The 14391-nt window shown below is 39.3% G+C and overlaps 1 protein-coding gene across 5 annotated transcripts in view; it reads left to right on the forward strand.

Annotated features, from left to right (window-relative positions):
• Nucleotides 1-11676, forward strand: part of LRCH1 (leucine rich repeats and calponin homology domain containing 1) — a 132401-nt gene extending 120725 nt beyond the window's left edge. For 3 of the 5 annotated variants that reach the window (XR_012833302.1, XR_012833303.1, XR_012833304.1), the window contains one exon: nt 9992-10129. Coding sequence is in view for 1 of the 5 variants with exons in the window: in XM_075741831.1 (XP_075597946.1) it covers nt 9992-10105 (114 nt within the window). In the remaining 4 variants the exon portion in view is untranslated. Of the gene's footprint in view, nt 1-9991 lie in introns of all 5 variants that reach the window. The other 2 variants (XR_012833305.1, XM_075741831.1) reach the window with 1 other exon arrangement.
• The last annotated feature ends 2715 nt before the right edge of the window (nt 11677-14391 follow it).

Below are 14391 nucleotides of genomic sequence, written 5' to 3' on the forward strand. Positions count from 1 at the left end.
GATGACTATAAATAAGCAGCGGTTATGAGCAACCCATAATATGCCAGGGACTTTAGAATGTTTCAGGATGAAGATCGTGGAGTACAGTATGGTACAATAAGATAGTTTGAGAATAAGCTGTTAGATTCCTATATCTGTCACCTAATGTGTGATGTCAAGCAAGTCACATCACTATCTTGTCTCTGTTTCATCACCTGTGAAAATGCAGGTAATGTTTGTTTGTTTGTGTAACAAATGTAACAAAGACAATGTAGCTATGATAATAGATCATCTAGAAAGACTCTAGATTTTCCATCCTAGGAGGCTTTAAAAATAGGTTAGACAAACATTAGCCAGGAGGCGTTTTGGTATGTTTGAACTCTGCCTATGGTTAGAGCGCTGGACTGATGACCTCCATTTCCTTCCCAGTTCTGTGTTCTAGTCATCTGTTGTAAAACTTGAATAAGACTTTTTTTTGCTTGTTTTACTTCTTATCAACATAAATATACAAATGAAAATTGATTGAAAAATATAAAACCTTGAATATAAACCTATATCAACATTGCAGTATTGGCCTAGATGCTGTTGACTAAATTTGTAATTCAGTCTCAGGCTAGCTAAACAAAGCTCCTCAGTTTCATGGCTGTGAAATACATACATTCATTTCTCACTGCCTAGTATATTAAAAAAAAAAAAAAAACCCAAAAAAACAACCTATAGACTTTCAGAGGATAACTAGCTTAAGAACTTGTATGTTACAGATTATTCAGGTCATATGGTTATGATTTAGTGCTACACTATAAATATCCCCATTCCATAGATACTTGTAAAAATTTTATTAAAAAACTTCTAAATGCAGTCTATTCATGGTTTCCATGGCTGAAATATATACATACATATATAAAAAGACTGAAATGTATAATGAGATATGTATTTTAAGATGGAAAAATCAATTTCAGACAATGGATAAATCCGTTTTTTTTAAGGGTTTAGTGTCTACCAGCTTCCAGCGCATATGTATAACTCTGTTGTAAAGAGTGTCTTCTACGACCAGGCATGAGTTCAGTGAGTGCTTCTAGGTTCTTTATATTTGAAGAAAAGGTACTAGTTATTTGGGTGCGTAGCTGTAGACTTGTGCTCTCATCCTGCCCAGGCCTGTCTTTTAGCTCTGTGCCTAGTTTCAGTGATTCCAGCACTGAACACTTGCTTACTCAGAGTCACAGCTTGACATTTAAGCTTCCACTTTCAGCAGATACTTGTCTTGATTTTGGTTGTCTTGTTTTAATGACGTTGCTTTTCTAGTGAAACCGATAAAGTGACATAAAGCTTGAATCAGTTTAGAATCTATTAATTGTATGATTCTTTATAATCCAGTGTTGGTATTTGAGACAAAAGTGATGTCTTCTCTAGGGCTGCGATTTTACTCCTGCCGCCATAAGTGGTAAACAGGTCTCTTGTCAATGCTTTGTGTTGTGCACTCCTTATGTAGTACCTATCTGCATGTATGAGTATATTTTAACATTTTTTGAAAATCAGGTAGTGAATGTTGTTGCTACCATCCTATAGTACCCATCTGTCTCATTGTCTCATATTATTTCTGATTATCCACTGTATCCAATAGCTTTGGGAGGGAGGTAAGAGAGGTAGTAGATCAATGTGTTTTGCATTCCCAGTGTGCAGAAATGGAAGTTCATGTCTTTGGTGTTTTTGCGTGTTTTGTCAGACTAGACACTGGGTCAGAAACTGAACTATTGTTCAGTTGTTGTGTTGTGCCAATGTAGACTGAGTCATAGAATCATTTAGGTTGGAAAAGACCTTTAAGATCAAGTCCAACTGTTAACCTAGCACTGCCAGCTCCACCACTAAACCATGTCCCTAAGTGCCACATCTCGCATCTTTTAAATACCTCCAGGGTATTTACTTATGAGCATATCCCAGTGATAATGATATGTAACTCTCAAACTTGTCCAAAGGTTTAACTTTACATATGCTTACCATGCAAATGGAGTTGTCTTTTAGTTACTTAAAGTACATTTTCTCACTGTTCTCAACTATGACAATATACAGTAATTAAAGTGTAACAACACTTTCTTGTAGTTATGGAGTTGAAGCCATCTTGAACCAGACTGTGAAAGGTGACAGTACTCGCTTCATGGCAAGCACAGCCTTACTACCAAAGCTTATCTGTTTTTTATTTTTTCCTGGTTGTTATTGATAACACTTCAAATACATAAATCTTACAAGGGAAGGAATAGTAAAGTGTAGCCTTACATTTCCCTAAGTGTGAATGTAGTAATGTTTCTCAAAATATATTTAAAACATAATGCAAATGTGAAAAATACCCGTCTGCCCATCCCTGAAGCCAGTAATTCTCCCACTAAATGAGGAGGTGGAACCTAAAACGTACGTAGCTCATTAACTGGTTTTTCGCTAAATTCAGAGTCCTGTTCCTATAGCTTTATTACTTGAGAAACCAACAGTTCAACTGACTGGTGGTTCTTCACCTCTGAGGAGATCCCAGTATAGAGACATTCAATTATATACAGGTGGGACCTGCTGCTCACAGCCAGTCACATGATTAAGTTGATGAACTTGGGTTTAAAAACAATGTACGCTGTAGTTCACCCACATACTAATTGATAACGTGAATTATATTTGCTCCCCCGTTTGTTTCCCCATTCAGTTTTTTCCATTGCAGTGATCATCAGAGATTTTCAGACTGTGATTTCTTCATAAATTGGTCTATTCCAGTCTGTACTGTGGAGGTCTTGTCATCCCTACTGCAGTAAAGTAATAAATACAAATTGTAGTGTTTTAATTTATTATGCATACAGGTAAAATGTGTTTGCACTGGATTACAAGGGGCATTTTGATGTGAGGATTTGGCTTTCTTTTTCTTTGAGCCAGAAAACAGATAAATATTTTCAAGTGCAGAGTAATACAGTGTAGTAGTCCTTCAAACGTCTGTTTCTTCCAGTGTATATTGACGAACTTTTACAACTGGAAGCTGTATATGGATCCCATTGTGTTCCTAGTAAGTTTTCTGAAAGGCTACACTTAATTGTGAATGGGGATTGAATTAGACTTGAGCAAATATTCAGTCCAGTTTTCTACTCCATAGACATTAAGTTTCCAAATTATTGCCACGTAATTGTTTTTCACAAAAAGTATTCTTGGCATCTTACTCTTGTTACAAAAAAAATGAAAGCAGTCATATATGCAGGTTTAGAAAAAACGGTAGAGTGGGTTTTGTTGATCATTGCCATTTCCTTCATTTCTAGCACATAAGCTGCATTATGCAGAAAGAGTAGTATAAAAATACTTTAAAGGAATGACCCATTCTACTATGATACAAAACCCTCTCATTCCTTCACTTGATCTCTCACAATTTAATGTATAAGGTTATGGTATAATTGATATTTCAAGTGTAAGTATACATTTACTGTTCAATGTGTGTCTGTCTTCATTAAATTGTCTCTTCCCTCCAGTTTCAGGTCGCTGTTTTCTATAGCAAGTTAGAATGAAACTGTGAGGTGTTTGGGCGAAATATATGGTCTACTTTTAAAATTTTATGGCTCAAGGCCAGAATCTGTAAAGAGGTCCAACGCCCACCATCTGCAAATACAGTTTTGTAAATATTTGTAATTTATTACATATTCAGAAGATGCACATATTTAGATATTTAACTAGCTGTAACTCCAGAATTGCAGCTGCAGTATTGAAGTACTGGGGGTTTTTTTGCTTTGTCAAATCTGGTAATAAGTGTATACTTCACAAAACATACCAATCTTTCCTTTGTGAATTAAAAGAAAAAAAATGACAAAATATACCTGTAACCTGAATTACTGTGCTTTTTGATCTTCTGCTCTTTTCTTTTGTACTTCAAATGGTAACTTCAGGGCATTTGGGCACATACAGACATGATCAGTAATAGTGGATAAGGAAAAAATATATTAAAAGACATTATTTCAAATTGCCTTAGATATATGAAAAAGTAAATGTTTGCTATAGGGTTTTTTCAGCTCTTTAGAAAGAAAAATTGGCCCTGACCTAACAAAATGTCATGGTTTTATATATTTGACATAAGTTTGCTTAAACATAAGGCCCTGATGTTTCTTTTAGTGACTTGTTATTTCAGAGTAGTTGGCTCCAAAATTTAAATGATGGGCATTACATGGACTTATTTTTTAATTTTTATGTGGAGAAACTACACATTCCAGTATTTCATTATTTTCTGAATATTTTTTCCCTTGTAGATCTGAAATCTCATAGTCTACAAATACAAAATTGTAGAATTCCATTTCTCTGTATTTTTGCTAGCAAATGTAGTTGGCCGTGATGCTGTCATGATGTGGTCATTTTGCTACTTGCCCATATAAAATAACAGCAACAATTAGGGTTTTATAATGAATTACTGTATCTGAACTGTCAAGCTGTTTCCCCTAGCATAAACCAACTCCAACATTTATCTTTACTTTGAAGGCATCTGATGTCAAAGAAAACAGATATGTATATGTAGCATGTCACGTATCCTTGTGGGATCAGTGTCCTTGCGTATTCCTGTAAATCAGACATTTAGTTCCAGGATTAGAAACTTGCTCTGGCAAGCACATGCACGCGTATACGTTTGTGGGTACACCTGTTGTACTGTCTTTCTGTGTTGCTTTGTGAGTCAGCCTCCTGGCTGCTGCCTCCTTTTTGTGCTTTTTTTTTTTTTTGCTTTTTTTCTCCATCAAAATGAGTTTGTTCTTTTCCTTCATGATTAATTGGAAAACATCTTTACCCATTCAAAATGGCTATGTGTCTGTAGAAAGCGGTTTGCTTGCAACAAGTAATTAAGTTCCTCTGTGTTCTTAGGGAGAAAAAATACATTAAAAATTTAGATCGTCATTTTTGTAGTAGATAGAGAAGAGGGAGATTCATGCTGCTATGAGTGGAGTGGCAACCCTTCCCTCCACAATTGTTTTTTAAAGATTTTTAGACTGGTTTTGAGAATTAGTAGCCAGTTCTTCTATCTGTCTTTCTGGGTGTGGTTCAGTGATGGTTTCAGCAGTGGTATTTTTAGAGAGGCAACTCACACTAATATGTTGAAGTGTTACGGCTTTGATGTTAATGTAAAAGGGATGGAAATCTTATCAAAGGTGTAGAGAAGCAAGTGAGGTTGAGTTTCCTCAGAGTTATGGGTGAGTTCTTCTCTTGGTCGGTCAGGCACATTGTCTCAAAATGCCAGGATTTAAGACAAGCCCGAGGATGAGGCTTTGAGCAACTTGGTCTAGTGGAGGGTGTCCCTGCCCATGGCAGGGGGTTGGAACTAGATGATCTTTAAGGTCCCTTCCAACCCAAACCATTCTGTGATTCTAAATCTTCATGGTATGCAGCTTCACAGCTCTAGTGTCAGTGGTTTCCAGATAGCAGTTGCAGTGGATTAGAGTGAGGCAGAATGTGGAAAATGGACTGTGCTGCAGGCACAGCAGCTGAACATAAGGACTGAGACACCTGGCATGTTGGCCCACAGTAACTGCTGTTATGCAGAAAGCTGAGTGGATTGTCAGTGTGCTCTGGATTCCATCTTCAGCAGGATTTTATTTTTCTTATTCTGAGAAGAGTTTCATCATAGAATCATAGAATTGTTTAGGTTGGAAAAGACCTTTGAGATCATTGAGTCCAACCATTAACCTAGCACTGCCAACTCCACCACTAAACCATGTCCCTAAGCACCACATCTACGCATCTCCTAAATACTTCCAGGGATGGTGACTCAACCACTTCCCTGGGCAGCCTCTTCCAATGATTGACAACCCTTTTGGTGAAGAAATTTTTCCTAATATCCAATCTAAACCTCCCCTGGCACAACTGGAGACCATTTCCTCTCATCCTATCACTTGTTCCTTGGGAGAAGAGACCAACACCCACCTTGCTACAACCTCCTTTGAGGCAGTTGTAGAGAGTCAGAAGGTCTCCCCTCAGCCTCCTTTTCTCCAGGCTAAACAACCCCAGTTCCCTCAGCCATTCCTCATCAGACTTGTGCTCCAGACCCTTCACCAGCTTCATTGCCCTTCTCTGGACACGCTCCAGCACCTCAATGTCCTTCTTGTAGTGAGGGGCCCAAAACTGAACACAGTACTCAAGGTGCGACCTCACCAGTGCCGAGTACAGGGGGACGATCACTTCCCTAGTCCTGCTGGCCACGCTAGTTTGTGATACAAGCCAGGATGCTGTTGGCCTTCTTGGCCACCCAGGCACGCTGCTGGCTCACATTCAGCTGGCTGTTGACCAACACCCCCAGGTCCATTTCTGCTGGGCAGCTTTCCAGCCACTCTTCCCCAAGCCCGTAGTGTTTCAGGGGGTTGTTGTGACCCAAGTGCAGGACCCAGCCCTGAGCCTTGTTGAACCTTGTACAGCTGGCCTCGGCCCATCGATCCAGCGTGTCCAGACCCCTCTGTAGAGCCTTCTTGCCCTCCAGCAGATCAACACGCCCTCTCACCTTGGTGATGTCTGCAAACATACTGAGGGTGCACTCGATTCCCTCGTGCAGATCATTGATAGAGATATTAAAGAGACCTGGCCCCAGTATTGGGCCCTGGGGAACACCACTTGTGACCGGCCACCAACTGGAATTTAACTGCATTCACCACAACTCTTTGGGCCTGGCCATCCAGCCAGTTTTTTACCCAGAGAAGAGCATGCCTGTCCAAGCCATGAGCAGCCAGTTTCTCCAGGAGAATGCTGTGGGAAATGGTGACAAAGGCTTTACAAAAGTCTATTATTACTCTAAAGCTGTGATTTGAAAAGTATGTGAGACAGGGTTGATGAAAGCCATTTCCAAAGTTTTGAAGATAGTGATTAGAGCTTAGGTAAGAGAATTGATTCGTGACACATTAAGATGAAGTTTGTCTTTTTTAGGAGATGGCATAGGTCTCATTGTCAGTTTTGGAAAGTTTACTATAGCCACGTGTTTAACTGCAGAATTCTAAAATATTAACCGAGTTCCCCCTTCTGCTTAATAAGAGAAGGCTGTCAATTGTATATGTTCCAACCACTAACGAAGAATAATGTATAATATAAAAGTAAGATGCTGTGAAACTTCAGTCTGAAAACTGTTGGACAGTTGTATTTTTTGTAGACCTCCTGAAATAGTTTTTTTTAATTTGAGTATCAATCTTGTAAATACAGTAGAGGGAGAGAGGTTGCTTTATACAAACTGGAGTACTATACTGTATTTAAAAGAATTAGATAATGCATTGTCTTTAAAAGGAGAAAAATTATATTGGCTGGAGTTTTTATATAAAATGGGGCATGCACTCCTTTATGCTTTTGTTGAAAATATGCTTATAAACAATTGCAAAATTCCTAGCAAGAAAGTGTGACAGAATAGTTCTGAGTGTGTAAGTTGCCACAAAAATGGTAAGTGTAGAATGTAAGTTTTTCTAAAAGAAACATCCTTAACTGCCTTTTCCAGCAAACTTGGCTTCGATAGAAAAATGTAGAATATTTTCAAACATAAATTATCTAGCACGGTAGGTTGTTTTGGGGCTGGTTGTTTTGATTCAGTCCCTACCCTTTAGCCTTGTAACACTAATCACTTAGTTTTCAGGTATTGGATTCAGCAGGCATTATTATTTAATGCTATTTGTCTAGCAAGGAAGACTAATGAAATATTGGCATGTTGTGGGCCACCAAATCTGTGAAATGAGCCTGCTGTGCAGGTGCACTGGAAAGAAGTAGAAGAGAGCGGAGAGAATAACATTTCACTTCAGATGTCTGATTTGCAGTCTTAATAAAAAAAAAAAAATCAGAGTATTGTATCCCAAGACATGCGATTGGCAAAATATTTTTAGTAAAATCATACATTTGAAGTAGAAATGCTTCGGGTTTTGGGTTTTTCGCCTTTTATTTGATAACACTATCTCCCTTCTTTTGTAGCTACTCCACTGCTAATCAGGTATCAGTTTAGGAGTTTGCATCCTAAAATATATATTTGCTTTTCTCTGGAAAGGACACTTTTCCAGAGGGAAAAAAAGCTGGGGAGAACCTTCTCTGACAGCTTGCAGGTCAGTATCTCAGAAAAAAAGAACAAGAATGAAGTGCAGAACCCTGTGTCTTAAATGACAGGGTTTGGAGTGGAAATCTGGGTGATGAACCGGAATGGCTGCAAGATGGGGATATTCCTTTGTGCCGACTGGGCAAACAGCTCCAGCAGAGGGGCAGGTAGCAGGCAGGAATGGGAGGCAGTTGCTGCAGTGGTTTGGTCAATGTGAATCAGAATCCACAATGACAAAGGACCTCACATCACATAACAATAAAATAAGGGACCCTGAGTTGACATCTCTCACATTACAGAAGCAAGAAAAATATTCAATAGAAGACAGGCAGTTAATATAAGTATACTCTCAAATGTGTCAGTAGTTTTAGAAGCTAAAAGTTTATTGAACAGCTAAGACATTCAACACTGAGAATACCAAAACAACACTCTCTTCCTAAAAAATCAGTATCCCATGTTGTTGTGGTTTAACCCCAGCCGGTAACGGAGCACCATGCAGCTGCTCCTCACTCCGTCCCTCCAGTGGGATGGGGAGGAGAATGGAAAAAAACCCCATGCGTTGACTTAAAGATAGTTTAATAGGATTACAAAGAAAGAGAATAATAATAATAATAATATATTTATATATATAAACAAAAAAAAAAGTGCACAAATGCAATTGTTTACCACCCGGGAAAAAACAACCCAATGCCAGTTTTGTGCACCTGGCAGGGCATGGGAAGCTGGAAAGTCCTTGACTTAGCGTAGACACTACAACTACCTAATAACAACTACAAACATCAGTGTGTTATCAACATTATTCTCATCCAAAACACAGCACTATACCAGCTGCTAGAAAGAAAATTAACTTTATTCCAGCCGAAACCAGAACACAAGTCTGCTGATGGCCAGGTATGGATGCTTAGGGAAGGAACAGAAGGTTAGATCACTTAGTGCCTTTTCAAACTGTAAGCAATCTGGCACACGCAGTTTCAGGACTTTGAGCCGGACGCTGTATCCACGTGTTTGTGTTTAATTGCATTGTTGGGTTTTTTCCTATCTGTATATTTTTGTCATCACGCTTACACTTTTGGCTTCCATGTTGTGGCAATGAGTCTTTCAGTTGTAATTACGGTTTATGTGATGCAGTCTAGCCTTTCCATTTATTTACTATAAACCTGTTGCCCGATTTCACAATTTCATGGCTTTCATTAACAGGAATGCCCAGTTACATTAAGAAAAACTTTTTAGAGAGCAAGCCAACTGTGACACAAGGCTACCTCTCTCAGCAAGGCTTTCCATACTTACTCACTGGGGGGTTTCTTGTTACCTCTGGGAGATACAGGATTTACTGTTTGACTGTCCTTTGGTGTAACAGCCTTTGTGGACAGCCAGTAAGTTTCATCCTGGCCACCATTGCTGTGTCCTTACAGTGAATAAAGTTGATTCCTGGATATTTCAAAATAAGCTGCTAATTACTCAGAATGAAATGCTTCGCCCATCGAACGCACATTACACGCCCTTTTCTGTAAACGCTAATGGGTGGCTTTCAAGGTGCGTATCCTGGGACCAAGACCTACCTGTCTAGAGCTCAGTGGTAGAACTTCTGGTGACTGACAAACCCAGCCTTTTGTCCCCAAACTCACTCAGACATAATAACGGGCAAATGCCATGTTATGTCACTTTGTAGGTGAAAATTCAGTGTGTACTTGCTGGCCCTCACTCTTAGTTAAGGTGCTTACATACTGTAACGACCACTGAACGGGTTGGTTTCTGAGGCCCAGAATATTAACAGATGTCTCACTAATTCATAGGTATAATGAGAGCAAAATCAGAGACTTTCTGTCAAAATCACAGGAAGTTTTCTAATTAAAAAATAGGAAATGGTTTCTTCTTGAGGGACTTTTTGTTCCAGCTGTGTTCACGTAAAGCAAAAGTTTGCAGTGAGTGTGGAATATCCTAATCTTTACTCCTTTGTTTGTCTTTTTCTAGGAGAAGCTCTGCCTACCACATCACATCCTAGAAGAAAAGGGCTTGGTAAAAGTGAGCGTAACAGTTCAAGCATTGCTAGATGTAACCACAGTGAAACAAGCTTTATTCACATGAAACTGCTCTCTCTGCTGTTACCAGCTCCACTGTGCCATCAAAGAGTCAAAATACTGCCCATCTTTTCAAACCGCATTGAAAAAACCCAGTGCTCCAAGAGTATTCGCATCCTTCTGATTTTAAAATTGTCTTTCAGACTGTACATGTGCGTCAAACTACAAACCAGAAACTAAACAGAAACGTTTTTAGAGCAAATTGGCGCTTCACTGCTTTTATAGCTCACTTTGTACAGTACTTACTAAAATCGTCACCTCTCTGCCACTTAAAAATGTGTGGAGTACACAGCCGTCTTGCAGCAAGATACCTTCGTATTATTAAACTAAGAATCATTGTAATCATTTGGGGGGGTGGGGGAAGGAGGGAGAGTAAATCAAACTTCTACCATGTTAGGTTTTTTCTGCAGTTGCTTCAGGCTATTGCCTTTTAAAAATATTCAGACATAAAATATTTATATAAATATTATTTATTAGTGAGTTGTTATTCATCCTTTGGATGCAAAATGTAAATTAGGAAACTGTATTTTATTACTGCTTTTTTGTGGTTAAACACTTTATTTTAATATAAATATTTAGTTATTTTTTATTCCACTTGGTGTGCAGTAGCTCTAGCTCTCCGTAAATTGTATTTTCTAATATGTAAGATAAAAAGCAAACAAAATAGGTGCTTTTATTAAACAAACAGCTAGCTGGAATGGCATTTTTCATTTCTTGAATTTGTGGAACATTGGTAAAAATTTGTCTGCATTCCATTGAGTTTCCTACATTCCAGTAGCGCTTTTCCCCCCCACTAAACTAAATCGGCTGAAACTGAGAGCACACCCATTTTATTTGTATATAGATGTTTTAAAAAAAAAAAAAAGGGAAGATGTAAACTTGAAAAATAAATGTGAACAAATATTTTTGATTGCTTATTTTACTATGCACAAGACATTTAACTTTTGCCACAACAAAATGAGTGATGTGCATTAGGATCGTGTGTCTTGAAATATAATTTTGCACTGTAACTTGATTTCTTTCAAAGACTACAGCATTACAGAACAAATAACAAAATATAGCACAAGGACATTAGCGAGAAGATTTACCATGTAGCCAAAAAAACTGTAATTGCTTTCCTCAGCGATTCCTTCGAGAGGAGACACAATTATTGCATTGCCAAAGGCAGTCTCAAAGACCCGATCTCCCCCAGACAACCTGCTGGAGTCTCCATCAGTTTCCCACAGAATTAAGCACAATGTTCTGTAGCAATCATTTGCAGGATCAGACCTCTAATCCCTTGTCAGCAATAGGCAATAAGGTTCTTTCCTTATCACTACTTTAAATTTTTGGAAGAGATTTTTAAAAGCGTAATTTATTATTAAAACATCAGACATTTTAGATGAAAAAGTTCCAGCGCAGTGATTCTCACAGTATCTGGAACATCCATTTTTTTCTTTCAGACGAGAAGCTAGCGGCGTAACTTCGTCACGCAGGACAGGAAAGGTGCATGTGGTGAAAAGGCCAGCTGGTAGGGGCCGGGGCTGTGCATGAGCAGGGAGGTGGAAATGCATCATGGCAAAAAAAAAAAAAAAAAAAGGCAACGTGGTGGGAGGACTAAATATTTAAGCAAGAGAATGTGGAGAGAGCTATTGCATAAAGACTTTTTGGAAGGACGATGCATACTTGTCACTACTAAGGCAAAGTTACAGGTGTGTTCACAGACGCTGCATTTAAAACCGCGAATATTAAAACCAGCAGACGTTTAATCGTTAATACGGTATTTGAATGCAGACTGCGCGTTTTGCCACCGCAAACGGCCAATGTACTGGTATGTATTGAGAGCAGCCTGTTAGGACTACTCGCGAAAGTACAGTATGCATGGGATATCCAGTTACTTCAACCAAAGCAAAAGCATTTATTTTATAGAGGGAACATTGACTTAAATTGTAATTTTGATTGGCAGCTAGCATATTGTTTCCTATAAAATGTACTGTGCACTTTAACACTAAATTAAAATGTATTTTAATATTTTACAGAGCTGCACAAATATCTGTTTTGTCAAAAAGCACGAGCAATGTAAAGAGAATAAGTTTTCAAGTCAGAGTTTATCAAATTTTAAAAGCGTTCAAAGATTGAGTATAAAAATAGGAATATTGATTTCTGCATCTTGAGGGATAAAATGCAGGTTTCCTGAGTATTTTTTTACAATGTATATATGGCAACATGTAGCTTTGTAATTATTATTTTGACAAATCTTGGGTTTTTTCATAATTAAAATTTTGTTTTTCTCCTGATAGTGTCTTTCAGTATTTGCTTGGTTGGCTGTAAATAAATAGCTCTGAATATTTTGTAATACAGCTTTTTTATGCAGTCTTAATCTGTACGGCTAAAAAAAAAAAAAATCTTCATGAATCTTTGTACACTATTTATATGTGCAATAAAACATGCATGGCGAATCTCTAATACCCTCAGCAGCGAGCATAATGTATGGAGAAAATCTTTACTGTAGTTACCATTAAAGGATATATTTGTAGAAACCCTTGTAATGACTACCCCCGTGACTGAGTTTCCAGTTTCTTGTAAAAGAGGTGGCATTTGGAGAGCTCAGCCCTGGGAATGATGGATGAAGGGTTGGGGGAGGGAGAGGATGATGGTGTGACCCAAATAAAGGAATTTTGCAGCTGAGCTGGGCCTAGGATCCAGCTAGTAACTGTGGGGGTTCCTGCACATTAACTTCCTGCAGCTTTGCTGTCCCTGCTGCTTCAGATCTGCCAGTCGCAGCAGCTGAAGTGACCCCAGCTCAGGGGGAAGGGAGACTCCGCCTCCACTTTGCTCCTGTTGCATCACTGTACAAGTTGCTCTTTTTACTGCTTCCCACTTCACTGTACAGTGCAGGTTTTTTTTTTCTTCCCCCTCCCTGCCCTCCTGCAGAGATGATTCTGCAGGCTTTTGCTTTCCCAAACAAAACCTGACAGTTTCTTTATTCCAGCGATTCCAAGCAATAACGCAGGAGCCCTTTCTGACCTGGGGACAACCCAATGTGCCAGGGTTGTGCCAACCTGCTTTGCCCTTCTGTCTTTGCAGAAACAGTAGGTCATAGTATACAGCCTTCTCTTTCCTGTGCAGGTTTCTGAAGTCATCTAAGATGGTGCAGATGGGCTTGGTCAGGGCAGTTTCTATAAAGCCTGGAGGTTACCGACTTCTGAAGCAAGTTCTGGACTTGCAAGAGCCCATCAGCTGCTGACCTGAATTGCTCCTCCTCACAAGCAAGGCAGTGGGAAGTCCCTCTTGCGAGGAAGGCAGCAGTGCATGTAAACGCTGTTGTAGCCAGAAAGCAAACGGTGCAGGAGGGCAGTCAATTATTAGGAGCCATGAGCAGAAAATATGCTGGGTATTTTTGGCTCCAGAATTGTAGCTGGGCAGTTGTTTGGGGAAGCTGGTAAGGTAATTGATCTCCTGCTGGACTGCAAATTAAGGATACAGGAAATAAAGCTCCCCACAACTATCCACAGTATAACGGGAAACTTAGAATTATGCCACAGAAATTTATCAAGTCTAAAAGGATTTTTCCTCCCACGCAGGGCAAGCTGTTTCCTACCATTAACCCAGCAGCTTCAAAATGGTGGTTTAAAAGAACCTGCAGTAAATTACAGGGTTAAACCTCCTTTTTAATTTCCTCTAATACAATGTGCAGGTGCACACGCTCCTGTTAGGAAATTTTAAAAAAAAAAACATGCCTCTTTCCCTTAAATACAATTAATCAGAATGCATTAGACAAAAAAGTCCTAGCTTTGACAGGTAACACATGGAAATGTTTGTCATCATCATCATCAAGTACCTGCACCAAGGTGAACACCCCACTCCACTACTACTCTGTTGGTAATAGCAGGCACAGGGCTGTAGTACAAGCACAGCACACTTCTGCTCCCGTCCGGTACTGGCTGCAGCCCAGAAGTCACGTGTGGGCTCTGGCAGGGCAGGTGCCTGGTTGCTGCAGGAGGGAGGAACAACTAGAAGCTGCCAGGCATTAAACAATCCTTTGATCCAATTCTGCTGTTGCAGGAGTGGAAAAATCTAAATGTTTAGTACTTGCGGCTTACAATTTGTATGTCAGTGCCCTGCTGTATGAGAGAGCAGGAGTTAGTGTCTGTTGTAAATCTACCTGGTGTGGAAAACTTGTGTTGAGCATTTCAGAGAACTCTTGCAATGTGCACAGCCATATCATCCCAGCCTTATAAAAGCGAGCCAGAGGCAAGACTGGTAACAGTCAATACGTATTTCAGCCAGTCACCATCACAAAGTTCCCAGCAG

The sequence above is a fragment of the Balearica regulorum genome, chromosome 1 (genome assembly GCF_011004875.1).
Source record: "Balearica regulorum gibbericeps isolate bBalReg1 chromosome 1, bBalReg1.pri, whole genome shotgun sequence".
NCBI classification, from domain to species: Eukaryota; Metazoa; Chordata; class Aves; order Gruiformes; family Gruidae; genus Balearica; species Balearica regulorum.